This window comes from Pelodiscus sinensis, chromosome 5 (genome assembly GCF_049634645.1).
Source record: "Pelodiscus sinensis isolate JC-2024 chromosome 5, ASM4963464v1, whole genome shotgun sequence".
Lineage (NCBI taxonomy): Eukaryota > Metazoa > Chordata > Testudines > Trionychidae > Pelodiscus > Pelodiscus sinensis.
In genome coordinates this window covers 92,183,920-92,200,996 of record NC_134715.1, presented here as the reverse complement: position 1 = coordinate 92,200,996, position 17,077 = coordinate 92,183,920, and the positions used below count along the sequence as shown (strand labels likewise).

The window sequence follows — 17,077 nt, the reverse complement described above, 5'->3', positions numbered from 1 at the left end:
AGAACATAAATAGCTAGCTAAACCCTTCCCCCACCAACGTTAGTGGAAATGGCTCACTGATCCCCTCGATTATCTGTGGAAATTTAGAGGTCAATGATCAGATATGTAGGAATATTATAATAAACTTCTATTGCTTCTTGAATTTTCTTCATTCAGTAATATTGCTCCTCGTGTAAACAGGATTATAGTTAAGTCTTAAGAATCATGGTGTGAGTTCTGTAGCTAGCTTTTTTAGGTGGTCTCGGCATATTATATATGTGCTAGTGCCCTACTGCTTTAGGGAGCAAGTGAACATTTGGAAATGCTAAGAATTTTTTTTAATCTGGCCACTTATTTTGGCCCCTAAAATGGGAAATATCAGGTAGGGACTTCATCTAAAAATCTGGTCATAAACATTTTTTGCTGCTCCTAAGACTTTGCAATGTTAGGAGGCTGCCAATTCTGCCTATATATGATACAATACAGCTGGCTCTGAAATAAGTTATGGTCCCAATGGAAACTCAAATTGCCTGTAAAAAGCATGTATTTATGAAAACTGATTCTTTTGAAGAATTTGTGCAAGTACAATTTTACTATGGCATTTCGTTTGCCAGAGTTACCTAGGGAAACTTTGTGGAATGAGTGTGTTGGACTATATTCAGTGACATTGCTCTGTATTTAAATAGATTCATCAGGGAGGTTGAGAAGAAGGAGGGAACCTAAGAGATACTGATTTTATGTAGTGAGGGAAAACACGTGTATCTTTGTTGGTACATTTAATCGCACTAGTGTGGGCCAGTGCTAGCTCTAGATATGAAATATAAATTTGGTATGTAAGGGTCTTTCTAATATGATGTAAGAACTAACTCTCTCAGTTCATGGTCCATTGAGAAATGAAGGATTCAAGTAATCTGTAGATTTCTAGCGTGTTACATAATGGAAGAGGGAAATTAATAATGATAAAAATGCATTGAATAGTAACAGCCACATTTTCACCGCCACCCACATTTTAGATTTTTGTGTGTTTATTTTTAATAAGAATGCCTCCAGTAAGATTTATATCTACTGTGTGCCCCCCTCCCAAAAATCAGATATTCAAGGCAAACTGCATACTCAAATTTAAATAATTGCTCAGCCCTTATTTTAAAAAAAAGCAGGCAGGTTGCAAAAACCTTTTGTTTCTATGGGATTTCAGTAGTGGCGAGTGGGCAGGGGAAGGGAGGAAGTAACAAGGGAAGGACTGGAATCAAAATGGAAGGAGGATGACAGGCTAGCAAATTGCTGTCCAGCTTTTAGCAGGCTATTGTAGAAGCCAATGTAGAAAAAGGCCAAGGCCTTACTGAAGTCCATGAGAATACTGCCCTTGATTTGAATGGGAGCAGGATCATGTCCAATAATGAAAGGGCAAGTCAGATACTACGTGTCCTTATGAGTACGCTGACATTATGCAATATGGTAAAAAGTGAAAACCTGTCAAACATATAACTCTGGTGCACTCAAGGACATGCTGCTATTTGTTCTGCAGGATTACCTCGCTACTAGGGATTAGCAATGTGCCATTGATCTCTTCCATTATAAAGGCCACTAAAATGCCTTATTTTCCGCATTTCAAAACCTGAACTAACTATGAGAGGGAAACTGTTTGTTTGGATTCATATTTTTATCAAAATGAAAGGGTTTAATTTTTCTGCTCCAGTCTCTCACTTGCCTTGAGCTTCTTCACATTTAATTCTTCTTTACCCACAAGCATAGCATACTTTCAGCATCAAACAGAAAAGAACTAACATGAATTTACACAATTAATTTTTTTAGCCAGGGAGGGAGCTACTTTAAGTCGCCAACCTTTGCTTTCTGGAAATTCTTTGGTGTATTACTGCATAGCAGAGTGGTATGACAAGGATAAAGGGATTAGAAGTAGTTTCATTTAACTCCTTCTGTTAAAAACCTGCAAAGGGTACTAACTTACAGCTATAGGAGTATTGCCACAATTATTTTAAAAAAAATCAGTGTAAGTGCAGAAAATTTATAGGCACTAAGAAATAAACTAACAACAACAATGTTGTTAGAATATTAAAATAAACAATTTAAAAAAAGAAAGAAATTATATAAATATACTTGAGATTATCTAACTATAAAAAATTAAATGACTTGCTGGTAGACCGGGGGTTAGCCCAGATTTCAACTATAGGAAGCCAATAATCAGCATAGCGTTTAAGTTTCAAACCAGTGCAGATGGTGGTTTTCTTTGTATACATCAAAGAGTTGTGCTACTGCAACTGGGAATTTGGGTATGCCTGGAATGCAGGATCAGGGCTCAAAACTTGGAAAAATTTTGATAATTTGTTATAAAGGCCCTGTGATACTATAGTTCACAAAAATCACTCTGTGTCTTTCTATCAAGGTCACCAACTCAGTGCTTTACCATGAGACAAATTTAATAATTGTTTGCCCTATTAGAGTTGGGTAAACTGTTCCTAGTGAGTAATTACATAGCCACCTTACCCATTTTTCTGTTCGTGAATTCTCCACACAGCAGTATTTTTAGGAAGATGTTCACTATTCAGAATGGTTAAATGAAAACTTTAGGGGGATTCAAGCTTATTTGTGAAATGATTGCTTGGACTCGGCTTTCAACTATTTGGTATGAATTGTTACTATTTGGTTACTTAAGTGACTTGTTTCTGATTCTTGACTTCAAGAATGTTGGTGCAGGGACACATTCATTGTGCTCACAGAACCCACAATAGTGGGGATCCTTGACTAGTGTGCTACTACATCAAAATACAAACAGCAATGGAGCTATGGCCATTTACATAGTATGCTAAACATACTGGACAATATCCTCAGCCAAGGGCTAGGGATGTAAATACCCATTTAAAAAGTTAACCAATTAAACAATGTGTTTAAGTGGTTAACCATGGAGGGCTGGGGTCCCATGGGTGGGGGAGCCTGCTCTGACCGGCCAGCCTCATCCCACTGTGCCACAGGCAGGGGCTTGCTGCGGCCAGCCAACCATACAGTTAATTGGGGGATTGCTCCTGCTCTGGCTGACCAGCTACAGTTAACTGGAAGATTGCTCCAGCCAGCCAGCCCCTCCCCACTGCAGCATCGGCAGGGGGCTTGCTCCAGCTGGGCCTGGCCCTCGGGTTAACCAGTAAGCATGCCAGTAAGACTAATGCCTACTGGGTAACCAGTTAACCTTTTACATCTCTACTAAAGGCTTGAACCTGCACCATTTAAATCACTGTGAATTTTGTCACTGACTTCAACAGGAGTAGACTTTCAGGTGACTCATGTACATCCTGAAACGTACCTTGTCAGGGGGTCTGATTATAAACAACATGCAAGTTGCGATACACGTTGGGCAAAGCAAAGTGAAAGTATTAAACAAACAACACACATATCTGAGGCTGCAATCATATAATCTCTAACGGCTAATGATTGTGGCCCGACTCCTATTCAATACTCTCAACTTGTGTGTAAAAAAAATAATAATAATAATAATAAAAAAAAATTAAAAGCCCTTTCCTTCACTACTCAGAATTCAACAAGTTTAGACTCACATTTCTCCCCTTCTGTTAAGTTGGTTGTTCATGCCAAGCAACTATGCAAATCCTATACTGGAGGGTCAATTTGAACACTGTTGATTCTGATTTAATCACTTCTCCACCAAAGCACTCAATACAGTAAGGTTGGTTATGTTTTTTTAAAAAAAAAATAAGATTCAAATCAGTCTATACCATATTTACAGAATCTTAGAAAATAAACAGATAATATTTCCAATATCCCATTCATTTTCTTCTAATACGAAAAACACGAGTTCATTTAAAGTAAACTGTATGTTACATCAGCTTAATATAAGAATAATTGTCTAGTGGTAGAAGAAAATACCCTCTGTAGAACAATGTAGATTTCTGCACTACTATTCCCTATATTTAAAAAAAAGCAGTAAGTGTGTAGGTAATATACAATATAAGGAGAATTGTGAGGGTCTGATCTTGAAGGATGCTGTGTACTTGCTGAGCCTCTACAATTCATATTGACCTTATTGGGATTTACAAGGTCTCTACACATACTTAGCAACAGCACCTCTCAAAATTATGGTCTAAAGTTCCATTCCTACAACTGGGTCCATGTCCTTGAACCCCTGTGCCTATACAAGAACCCCTGATCCATTAAGGAGTTAGGCATTCAACTCTTACTGACTCTCTCTCTCGTGCTTTTGAACATGTATGGTCCTAATCCGGATCAGTGCAACTATTCCTGGAGTCTCAGTCTGGGTGTAACTTATGGTGAAGACCACGTGCATCTCCGCAGCATCCTAAACTTGAAATAAGATAGGCAATTTGCACTATGCAAATTGCCTCTTATTTCAAATCTATTTTGAAATAAGCTATTTTGAAATTTGGCGCATCTACACAGTGCCAAATTTCAAAATAATGCGCTATTTCGAGCCATTCCTTATCCCTTGTGCAATGAGGTTTACCAGGATGGCGAAATAGCATGCCCGTTATTTCGAAAAATATTTTGAAATAAGAGACAGCTTATGTAGATGCAGGGTAGCTATTTTAGGATACCTCCAGTATCCCAAAATAGCAATGCAGTGTAGACGTACCATGTGTGACCTGGGAGTTCCAAAAAGAGTGTTTTAGTGTAATTTGCCAGTCCAATTGATGTCACAAATTAGCAAAAATCCTAGCTAAAACAATGTATTTATTTTCCTCCAAGACAGGATAAAGCATCAGCTTCATGTTACATCCCCCAGCCCAGTCTCTGTTAATGTAAACATACCCCTAAAATAATAACTGGACACTAAACCCAACCCTCCCTAACCATACTGACAATAGATTGTAAAGTCTTGGAAGGGAAGATGTCTCCAGAGTGCTTAGCACAGTGGGGACCCAAACCTCATCTGAATGCCTCTACTGGTCCCCCAATACTCTGCATCAAGATCAAGATGTTTATCCTCACCTTTAAGTTTTCTAACAACCCTGCCCTAATCTCTTCCTTCATTGTCCCTTATATCCTCTGCTGTGTTCATGACACTAGCCTTATTTGCCCCTTCCCCAGATTCTCACACAAACATCCTTACTAATGGAAAACTTTTTCTCAACTGATCAGCAACATGGTGTCTGTTCTCTCCTCACTCAAAACTTAACGCAAGATCCCCCTCGCAAAATTGGCCCTGATTCTTTGATGCAAATATCAAATAATAGTAATGGCATTCCAGGGCATTACTATCAAACCACAGAGCTGAATCCTCCAGTGATTTCTGACCATTTATTGTATGTTATTAGTTTAGCACTAAACAATTAGCTGCATAGTTAGAAGTATTTTGTAACAATTGTTTCACATTATCTGATTTATAGTAAAATATAAATATATGCTAATTGTTTGTACTATCAGGAATTCAGAATATAATTCTGCTGATTTAATCAATCTGATTGGAAAATTTAGAGAGACAAATACATCTTTGATATAACTCTCTTGTACTCAGTGAAGCTGAACCCAGGATGAATTTGGCCCATAATATTTGTAAAACTACTATATTCTTTGTTCATATACTTTATATGAAAAAGACACTGGAGTCTTTAAACTGGAGCTGAAGTCATTCAGATGTTTGGAAGGATAGCTTCAATTAAACATTATAAAAATTACGCTCATGACACCATTCATTATGGGATCACAGACCAGGCAATGAAGTATTAGCCCCATTTTTTTGGGGTGGGGAAATTTAGGCATAAACTTTGAGAGATTTGACCAAGGAAACATACTGCCAACGACAGAACCGAGAACAAAAAAAAGCGGGGGGGGGGGGAAGGCTGGATAATTGCTGTTGAGTGTCCCTTCCTCAACACCCCACAGACAGAACTCCCTAGACTCAAAAAGAAACATGTTATACAACACACACCTCTCACTCACTCACCACATCATTAGGATTGCAAAGTCAAGCACTTAAAAATTAGGAAACATCACAATTAAGGTAACCTATGCAACCTTATGTCAGCCCTGTCTCCTGCTCCTTCCCCTCCCCATGAGTCTGTAACAGACAGATAGTACAGCATGATCACACACTATTTTTACCACAGGATCCCTTGCCTCATTTAGTGCACATGATGGACAGTTCTCACTTAATAACTAACTATGCAATATTTTATTTTCTCACTGTTCAAGGGTATGACCCTTGGCCTTATTTACTGTTCAAACCATGCTCTGAAGATAGAATTAACTTCGTGTTTTTCTCCCCTATGGTGCTCATCAGTACAGTATCTGAGTGCTTCACAAATATTCCTGAATTTATTTTCACACCCCTTCTCTGAGATGAGAGAAATGTGATTAATCTTTTTTACAGCTGAGGAAACGAAGCATAGAGATTAAGGTCAAATATGTCCACTCAATTTGGGTACCCAATTTGAGATGCTGAGGACCTGATTTTTTAGAGTATTCAGCATTACACAGCACTTTGTATGTTCAAAGCACAGTTCCCAGAGACTTCAGCTGCATCTGCGAGTACTCAAGTCTTCAGCAAATTAGACTCAGTGTATCAAGTTAGTCATCCTAAAAATGATGGTCTGTGAAAAGTTTGGTTTAAGTGATTTAATTAGCCACATATAGGAACTGTGTGTGGCAGAAGCAGGGATAAAACCAGTTCTCATAGGCAGAATTCAACCAACTTAAAAGAGACGAACCATCTCTTCCCATCCCCTGCCTCAGTCACTACAAGCTTTACAACTTCTGCAACACTTGAAGCAGGAGTCCTGCCCAACACAACCCATTTAATCCCTAACCAGGTCCAGTCTGTGCTCTGAACCAGACAGGGCTTCAATGAGAAAAGTATGTAATCATGTAATTGACATGGGAGATCTTATTTCAACTCCTAGGGAACCTTAATTCTGACATTTCCTAACTTTTGAGTGCTTGGCTTTATACACACAAAACTATATTAAATATCATTAAAGCTGCAATTTCCTAGGTTTTTTAAAAAGCAAAATGGGGGAAAAAGACAGAAATTCCCTCATGTGACATCATATTGACCATACATAAGGGTCATCAGCATGGTTCTGAACCTTGAGATCCATCACACAGACCTCTATTATTTGAGCTCAGTAACTGATTTGAGCTCAGTAACTGATGGCAATAGTAGTAGGTGGTCATTGGCTATATGGACAAGCTCTAGAAGAGGACGGCACGCTTCCCTATGAAGTTTCACAGATATTTGTTGACAGCAGCAGAATGGTTAGACTCAGGAACCTGGGGTTCCATTCCAGGCTCTGAAGTACCCCTTCAGAGTAGAGATCCCCCCCCCCTCCGCCCAGGCTCTTCTACCCATTTCTGACCAGGATGACTGCATGTCCCTGTCCTGTCATTCCACCCCCCCCCCCCCATCAGCTCTTTTTCCTAATCTCATTCTTGCTGCCTATCCAATCTCAGTCTCCATTCACCACATCATTCTCACTGGTTCCCAGTCCTAACCACGCTCCCCAAGTTCTTTAACATATCTCTGTATCCTCCTTCTTGCTTCTGGTCACATTTCTTTTGCCCAACTAGTCTTTTTCCTCAGCTCCTCATCAGAACCATCTCTTCACCCCCTTTTTTCTCAGTACTAGTCTCTATGCCCAGCATATCCTAATTCCCCAGGTCCTCATCTGGTCTCAGTCTTTCTCCTTCCCCTCTCCCCAGCTTTCTGGTTCTCACTCCCAGTCTCCTTTTCCAGCCAGTTGCAGTCTTCTCCCCAGCAGCTAGCCCAAACTCTTTCTCCAGCTTGTCTGTCTTCTCCTAAGCAAGTCCCTATTATCCTTTCCTTCCCCTGGTTCCAGTTTTTGCTTTTCTCTCCCCCCAGTTCCCTTGTCCCAAAGTAGCCTCCGTGTGTTCACTGTTGTCTCCTCTGCATTTTAACCAGGCAGCTTCTCTTTCTTGTTCCCAGTTCAGGAATCATAACCCTAGAGATGCAGCACAGATTGGAAAGGTCTTGATCAGACATGGGTTGGAACATGCTCCTTGCGGCTAGAACTCTTTAGGGGCTTTAGCTTTTACAGTTAAAGGAATCTCTACTGAACATATGTGAATAGTGATTTTCAAAAGCTTATAATTGGGCCAAATGTGAGCAGATTTTGGTGGAGCAGACAGTCACAAAAGCAGTCCTCCTTCCCACCAAATTTAAAGTGCCTGCTTCAAAGTTTAGGAGCACTACAACTTTTCAAAGGAAAAAAAAACAAACAAACAAAGAAACAAACACCAACCAATTTTAACATAAGCAAAACAATGTCTTTTTCTTTAGCATTGTTTTTAGAAATGGCTGAACCATTTTGTCTGAAGTTAAAAGTTCATACCGAGGCAGACTCTCGGTACAGAAAACTTCAGCCCAAGCAGTTAACATTTGGCAATATTATAAACAACTGACAAGAGGGTTTTGTAATCACAAGTGTCAGGCAATCTTAATCCTAGGTGGAGCTATCAGCCCCACCTAGGATATCTAGATTTCCTCCCTCCATTTTAAATATACACCTGATTTTGCACGTGGGGTGACTGTATTGCTTATTATAACTTTAAGAATTTTACAGTTATTTTAGAAGTGGATACCAGTTTTTCATGCATTTATTGATATCACTTTTTATGTCCAGCTGTCTTTAAAGAAAAATGTCTTAGATTAGGTCTACCCTTAAAATGCTACAGAGGCAGCTCTGCGGGAGCCAGTATGCATGAGAAGCCGGCTTGAAAGGCAGCTCCTCATGTGTACCAGCTCCTGCCCCCTCCTCTGCTGCTGCCTCTGATACAGAGACCAGCGGAGAGGCAGAGCTGCATGTAATGGTGACGGTTAACAGATGAGTTCAGGCTTATTGATTAAACATATACATCGGTACACATTCACATCTTTACTTACTACAGCACTGCTAGGGATTCTATCATTGTATTAAACCCATCCCAAAAAGCAGTAGTTAGGTCTATGAAAGATTTCTTCCCTCAACCTATAGTTGTCTACACTGGGAGTTAGGTGGGCTTCACTATGTCTGAAAGCTGCTCAGATTTGAAATGTTAGAAATAGTCTTGGCAGAGAGAGGTGAGGGGAAATGTAGTCCTGGTGAGCTACACTAAGAAGAGAAAAAGTTTATCCCCTGGGTACCACCACTACCCATGTGATATAAATGTTTGTATGGAGCCTTTTATCTATCTTATATGACTCTGATTACCATAATTTCTGAGTGCCTCACAATCTTTAGTGTATATATCCTCACAGCACCCTTGTGAGGTTCTGTGATCCCCATTTTACAGAGACAGTTATTCAGGTATGTCTACACTGCAAGTAGACACCCATGGCTGGCCTGTGCCAATTGACTCAGGCTCATGGGTGTTGGGCTGTTTAACTGCAGTGTAAAAATTCTGGCTCAGGTTGCAGCCCAAGTTCTGAGACTTCCATCTGGCAAGGTCTTACAGCTTGGTTTCAGCCCAAACTCCAATGTCTATACCACAATTAAATAGCCACTTGGCCTGAGCCAGATGCAGGTCTTTAAATTCCAGTATAGACATACCCCAAGTGATTTGCCTAAAAGATCACAGTGGAAAAATGTGGTGGAGCAGGTACTTGAATCCAGATTTCCTAGGTCTAAAGCTTGTGCTTTAACTGAACCATCCATAACTCTTTTCTCTTTAAATCAGTAACTGAACAAAAATCTAATACACACACACACACACACACACACACACACACACACACACACACACTAGAGTGTTATTTCAAAGGGAATCCTTTCAGCTGTAGTTTGGGAAATACTTCAAAAATACAACAATTTTGCTGGCAGTTACCTTCTAGACAATTGTTAATTCTAAATAAATGTTAATAAATTGATGTTCTTTGTGTATCTTTAGTGCATAACAAGGACAGGTTTAAAAACTAAGTGCTAATAGAATTAGTTTCCAAATTTTTGCAAAAGATCATACTTTAATCTGGAAAAAGAAACTCAACAATGGCTGTAACAATATCATAAGTAGTTTTTCTCATTACACATGTAAGTACACATGGCAAACTGATAAGACCTGGGAGGAAAATATGTACTAAAAGTGGAGGGATGATTTAGAGTATCTGAAAGGAACAAACAATAGTTCCTGTTTTCATATTATTTATGCATATATATTACATATGGAGGGCCAAAGCCTAGGCCCACAATTCTGGAAAAAGGCCAAAAATCAGAACCTTTTATCAGACTTCCCCCTTCCATTCAAATCTCTGCATTTTGAATAAAACAGAACCCACATTTGAACCATCCCTAGTAAAAATAAAACCTCGTCTCTTTAGCCCATTTCATTTATTAAACCCCAGCACATTATTACTTGTATTGCTATAATTCCTGGGACTTCCAGTCATAGACCCCAATGTACTAGGAACTCCAAATACAGATTAAAAAGAGGGACCCTGACCCAAAGACCTTACAAACTAAGCATAAGAGGCAATGGGTGAATACAGAGAGACAGACAAGGAGAGCAAAAATGGGGCAATAACGGTCAGCAATTCTGTACCGTATACTATGCACAGTACAGATTAACCTTAAATAAAGGTCTTAAATTCCATGGTTTTGACCAAATTTTGCTTTGAATCTGGAACTAACAGGATACTCACAGGACATGAACAATAAAATACATCTAATCCTCTCTCAATCGAAAATTCAGTGTTTCACACAGTGCTAATAAGTCATCTACTCTGCAGTGTTTAAACAAACTCAGCCATGCATGTGTAAAGGTTTACTGCAAATCTAAATGGAAATGGATTTGTCAAAGTTTCAGAAAATTCTAGTTGAAGGAATATCTTATGATCATTAAAGATACTGTGGCACTTTTCATGAGAGTGGCTCTATTAACTCTGCATTGGAGCCTAGTATGAGTATGTGTAACTGCAGTCTGCCTACAGTTTCATTCACCCTCTTGAAAAAAAATTACTGATGGTTAAAATGGGTGATAATTTCTAATCCAGAGAAAGCTGCATTTCTACTATTCTTATGCATACTTAGTACATTTCTATAAAGTGTTTTGTGATCATCCCTGATAATTTATGTAACTTACATGTATATTTATACAGTGACTTATCCAGCTGGCTGTTACTGTTCACATACAGACAAACCTAAACCAAAACCTCTCTTGGATTAAGCAAAAGTCTCAGAGGGGTAGCCATGTTAGTCTAGTCTGTAACTTTAAAAACAAGTAGTGCATAGGGTTGCCAGATGGTTTCAACAAGAATACCGGACACACCTGACATTACATCACAATCTATATTACATCTTATTTAGAAAATACTGGACATTTTCTCAATTTGTTTCCTGAACAGAAAACTCAGATACTGGATTGTGCAGTTCAAAACCAGACCCAAGGGCTGCGTCTAGACTGGCATGATTTTGCGCAAATTTTAAAAAAAGTTTTTCCGTTAAAAGGTATTAGCGCAAGAGAGCGTCTATATTGGAATGTGCCTTTGCGCAAAATATTTGCTTTTGCGCAAAAGCATCTATGCCAGTGTAGACGCTCTCTTGCACAAGAAAGCTCCGATGGCCATTTTAGCCATCGGGCTTTCTTGCGCAAGAAATTAATGTGGCTGTCTACACTGGCCCTCTTGCACAAGAATACTTGCGCAAGAGGGCTTATCCCTGAGCGGGAGTGTCGGAGTATTTGTGCAAGAACCACTGATTTTGTACATTACAAAGTCAGTGTTCTTGCGCAAATACTTACGACCACTGAAGACAGGCAACAAGATTTTGCGCAAAATCATGCCAATCTAGACACACCCGAGCAGTGCAGCACCTTAAAGACTAACACACTATATATAAAGCGAGAGAGAGTGTATCATGAGCTTTTGTGGGCAAAACCCACTTTGTCTGATGAGATGAGCTAGAGTGGAGAAAAAAGGGGAACTTCAGAATAAGAAGGGAGAGCGAGAAAAATAATTCTACTGTCTACTTAGTGCTTAAAGCTCCTCCTCAGTGTAAACCATATGGCGATCCATCCCATATTGTTTGTATAAGGTGGGAAAGAGCTAAACTTGATCCTTAACTTTTTAAGCTCTATGGTCTGCACATGGAGTTCTCATTCATTCTGTAAAATGCATTACAATTGGGATGTTGCTTCAACAAAGTAAATGCTGTAGAGGAACTAGATGGCTCCAGAGTTTGGTAAGCAGAATACAAAGCTTTTTCTCTCTAGATTGTTGGATACATCCTAGTTTAGGTAGTGACTGAAAACTCTTATTACCTGAATGGCTCTTTAGTATTCTGTTTGAAAAAAATTGTAGTTTGTCTTCCTACTTTATTCTCCAAATTATCCCACCTTTGCTTGTGCCGCCTCCAAAATCTTCTGCAACCTAACTAGGTAAAAAAAAAATATAGTCTGAATGATACTTCCTGATAAGTATATTCTTAAAAAAAAATACCTTTCAACAGTTTTAAGCAGATAAGATGTAAAAAGAAAACAAAAAGCCCCCAAACATCAGCCTGTCTATCTACTTTGCCGTTAATAAGAAGTTGTTCTGCTCTATTAAGTTTACTGTGTCACCAAAACCTTTGCAAGTCTTAACTATACAAAGCCTACATTGTCTTGACAAGGATACTGAGAAGATGTGCCTGATCTTGGCAGGAGCTAGGTGTACCCAGAACCATGTTATTTTAAAAACAACCACCACACACACAACAAAAAAGAAATATTAATTTAAGTCTCTCACTGGGAAAGATAATGAGCAGTGTCCTTACTACAAGTCTATAGCATGCACTGGTCAATTTTAGAAACATGAAAACTGAAAATGATAGGCCAGATGCAGAACACAATTCCAAGTGACCCACGTATAGTTAGAGCACGGAGTGTTCACATTATGGCTTTTGCTGTAGGTTCACCTCTAATACTGAGATGTAAATGTCCTGCAAGAGAACTTATCTTCATACATAACTATGTGGACTGGCAGATGTATTTCTTCACCAAGGGCCAAATCCTTCTCCTTGATCCCATAGAAATCAATAGTAAAACTTCCACTGTCTTCAGTAGAAACAGAATTTGGCCCTTAAATCTCTGCCAGTGTTTGTCAGTAGTAATGCAGATACTTTCTTAGTATACTTCTTAGCAATTTGGATCATTCTTAATTTGAGAACTCAGTCATGGGAACTCAGGGGAAAATAGAATTTCATAAAATGGAGATGACATTATACATCCAGATGAGTGTAATATGACAACTACCTGAGTCCAGGAAGATACCTACTTCTTATTCCAAACCAATATTAGTATGAATGGTTGTTGAGAATAGCATTAATAGTGTTCAAACTAAGTAGTAAAGCGTATACATTTTGTTAATATTTACACTGACAGCCAGCTCAAACTAGACCCCAACATCTGCTTCCCGTTTTTTTCTAGGCTGATTTTCATGTTAACAGAGAGAGCACATCAGACATTTAAAAGTCCTAATGAGCACAATCATACGAATTTCCCTGATATCAGACACTCATACTGCTTTCATAGACAGCATTCTATCATATGACACTGACTGAATCAGTATAATACAACTTCTGTACAATGTGTAGAATAGCAAATTACAACACCAAACAATGGAGATGTGGATGGCCATTGATCCTGCCATTATCTCCATGCAGCAGGACTCCTGCCCCTATGAAAAGTCTTATAGTAATCAGCAGAGCTCCATGAATGGGATCCTACCAGGATCAGGTCCTTAGACCAAATTTCTCTTGGAACAATATTCCCATAAACATTTGCCATCTTGGCTCCTTAAAATAAGTATTTTTATCCAAAAGTGTTAATTGTTTAGTTTGCTAATTATAGCACATACCACTAATGTTTGTTAATTATTAATTTTTCATACTGGACTGGAAAATTAAGGTACAGATTCTATTAGGAGCTATATTTACATGACAATTATGTTTTAAAAATATCATAGTTCCAAAGCTACTCTGCCCTGTTGTGTGTGTTTGATAGCCCATGACACATGTTAGAAAAGAGGGCCCAATTCTCATCTAGCAGATAGATTGTATCTCAAGAATGGCTATATTGAAGGCAATGAAGTTATTTCACTGGGTAAAACATGAGTGAAAGAAGAATCTGGCCCAGTGACAGGATATAAAAGAGTGAGAGAAACTGAGAATACAAGCAAAATGTTTTCCCTTAATTTATTTTTCAGACTCTAATGTTATTTTGACTGTATAATTTGATTTTTAGCCTTGATAGTAATTTAAACATGAATCTGTTAGGAAAAATAAGATAACACCAGAAATATACTGCTATTTGGAGTTTATCTTTCTCAAGAGTGCATATTGCTTTCCATTTTCCAATTTTATACCAGGCTCTGCTTAATACCACAAGTAACCTTTCACCTTTATGATCTGACACCTGCAGTACTTGGAGATGTTTAGTATATAATGTTGCAGATCCCTCTGGCAATAGTCCTAAAGTACAACTGCTTGCTCCGCAGTTGTTGTAACAGCCTGATGTATGTTTTCTTTTCTCCCCCTTACAATCATATGAACTCAGCATTAGACTTGTAAAGAATATATTGCAAGATTGTCCAAGTTACTATTACACAAAACTGTGGCTCATAAAGACGCCATTATTAGTTTCAAACTAGCCTCTGGGGCCATATTCTGCTCTGTGACCTCAGCTGGGTGGCAGACTTCAAAAACTAATCTTTTGGTTTGCTACATCCAACTTTTAATATCTGTGACTTTTGCCCCAATCTTTATTTTAAAGCCAAAATGGGAAATGAACTGTATAATTTTAACTTGTAAAACAAACTGTTTCTTTTTATGTGCATAATGAGACATGCCCCAACAATTTTCATCTAACAGCATATAAATATAACTAAAAGGCAAAGAAAGGTGGAATCTACCCGTATTTTATTTTGAAATAATCATTACTAGAAAAGTTCTGTTCTCTTCATTTTAATTGTTTCTAATCAGAGATCCCAAACAGGTATCCTGTTAATTTGTCATCCATCAAAATTATGTCACTGCTACCTGTTGTGAACAGACTCTGATTTTAAACCAACCCTTCCTTCCCCCCCCCCCCATATTTACTTCAACACTATTTAACATGTCAGCTGAAAAGATATTGGCTAAACTTCTGAAATAGCATATATACCGGAGATCACTTTTCAGTCCTCTCTTATTTGATATCTCTCTTTTCCTCTCTAATCTTATAAGTTTTTAAAGAATCTAGTCCATTGTTCAATCACTTTAAAGGAATTGTCAAAGCTTACCTCAAATTGTGGTTTTGTTTCTGTTTTTCACTGACATTATTTTAAACACTTTAAAAAAACCACAACCTTATGTCCCACCATGCTCTTAAAACAATCACAAGAGACTAGACCCTGCAGCAAGGTCACAGGGATAGCATAGTGATCACAAAAAAATTACGTACCTGTATGGTGTTTCTGAAGACAGTTTCTACACTTAAGCACCATTCACAGAGAAGAAAGCGTTTCTGGGCAGCAATCTAATGCATCTTCTTACTTTTTCTAATGTTCTGCTAATTGAGCAGTGTTGAGCAACTCCCTACAAAGCTGTTTAACCCCTTTGTTTCACACTCTGCCGTTCAGAATTGCTGAACACTGAAATACTTCTAGCAAGTCTCTCTGAAAGTAATACCAGCTAAGCTAAAACCCTTGATTCTCACTGACCTAAGCTGCACATTCCAATCTATTAACAGGAGTGCTAATCAGAAATCACTCTTTTAGACTAAATTCCGGACTAGACATAAAGCATGAAAGTTAAGCTGAGATACTGCTTTACCAGGACTCAGTTTTTGCCGACTGGTTTGGTAAAGTCTGCGATGTCTCAGGACTCAGGAGCACTCAGTAAAATTGTGACTGAGAGGAAAATGTTAAGTGTCTCATCTCTGTGTTCTTTTTTCCTCCCCCCTCTCTTGTTCTCGCTGCTCACAGTAGCAAGGTTGTTTCTTGTATACTCCCTGCCCTTAAACTCACCAAACCAGATTTTTACTCCCAACACCAGCAACTTCCCGTAAATCTGAACTGAAATTTTATCCTCTTCACTGAGCCTTTGCTGGCTCAAGGCCAGTGCAGCATTCCTGTTGTTTTAGGAGAGCAGATACCTTTGTTTTTTTAAGGGGGGGAAGAGAATGGATAACCTGAAGAGATGTAAAGGCTGACGTCAGAGAGACACTTGGAAACAATTTAAGAATTGCTTGACACGCCATTTTTAATATAAATAAATAAATATGGAGTTCCAATGTGAACACCCAGAGAGGGAATGTATCGTCACTAAAACAGAGCCACTATTTGCTGAACCACCTGCTTGATCTCTACATACAGTGGTTTAGAAACAAGATGCTAAATCTTGAATATCTTCTAACCCCGCCCCCCTTTAAGCAACGTAGGTTTTCAATAGAGAGATGAAGATTTAAAGGGAAAACAAATTAATAGCACTCACCTGAGGCATAGCATGGCTTGAATTAGTACAGGAAGGTATTGCACTAGGAGAAACCCACAAGCCTTTCTGATCCAAGTTTCATCAATAAGTGGTTGTGCTTGTTAAATAAGTGCCTCATGTCACCCCCTTCTGACCTGCAGTTACATCTGGTTTCTAGAAAAGGAACAAAAGAGAAACTAGTTTTAGAAATAACAGCCAAGCCCTCTTTTAACCTCCCTGTGATCTCTCTGAGAATTGTATTTTAACCCTAAAAAGAAACAGCAATGCCAGAGAGTAAACTTTTCCTCTCCACCTCTTTTACTCTACCTGCCTGTGCAAGGGTTAAGTAGCCTGATGTATTTAAACAAAGCACAAAACCTGTTTATAGTAAATGCAATCAGCCAACAGAAAGATAATTCAGTACTTGTGACTAAACAAACTGGAACAGGAAGCACACATCATCAAAAAATTTTTAAAAAGTACTAATTCCTGCTTGCATTGTCATGCAACTGAAAAATGTTTCTACTTCTCTTTAGACTGAGTCTTTTATTCAATGGCAGTTCAGTTTGTGTGAAAAGTTTAATACTCCTGTTGTTTAATCATTTACATGCAAACATTTGACAGAACAATGTTTGCTTTTTGTACAGATTACTATGGAACCTTTGCATTATTTTTCTTGTTTTGGGGAAGGAATGTTTCTG

At 38.6% G+C, this 17,077-nt stretch overlaps 1 protein-coding gene across 5 annotated transcripts in view; it reads right to left on the bottom strand.

Moving 5' to 3' along the window:
* RBM47 (RNA binding motif protein 47) overlaps window positions 1-16,550 on the bottom strand; it is a 103,022-nt gene extending 86,472 nt beyond the window's left edge. For 3 of the 5 annotated variants that reach the window (XM_006129493.4, XM_075930538.1, XM_075930547.1), the window contains exons 1-2: window positions 15,367-15,572; window positions 12,208-12,316 (exon numbers count right to left, since the gene is read on the bottom strand). In XM_006129493.4, coding sequence (XP_006129555.2) covers window positions 12,208-12,316; window positions 15,367-15,409 — 152 coding nt within the window. In that variant the 5' untranslated portion in view covers window positions 15,410-15,572. Of the gene's footprint in view, window positions 1-12,207; window positions 12,317-15,366; window positions 15,573-16,397 lie in introns of those variants that run through there. The other 2 variants (XM_075930541.1, XM_075930543.1) reach the window with 2 other exon arrangements.
* Window positions 16,551-17,077: the final 527 nt, after the last annotated feature.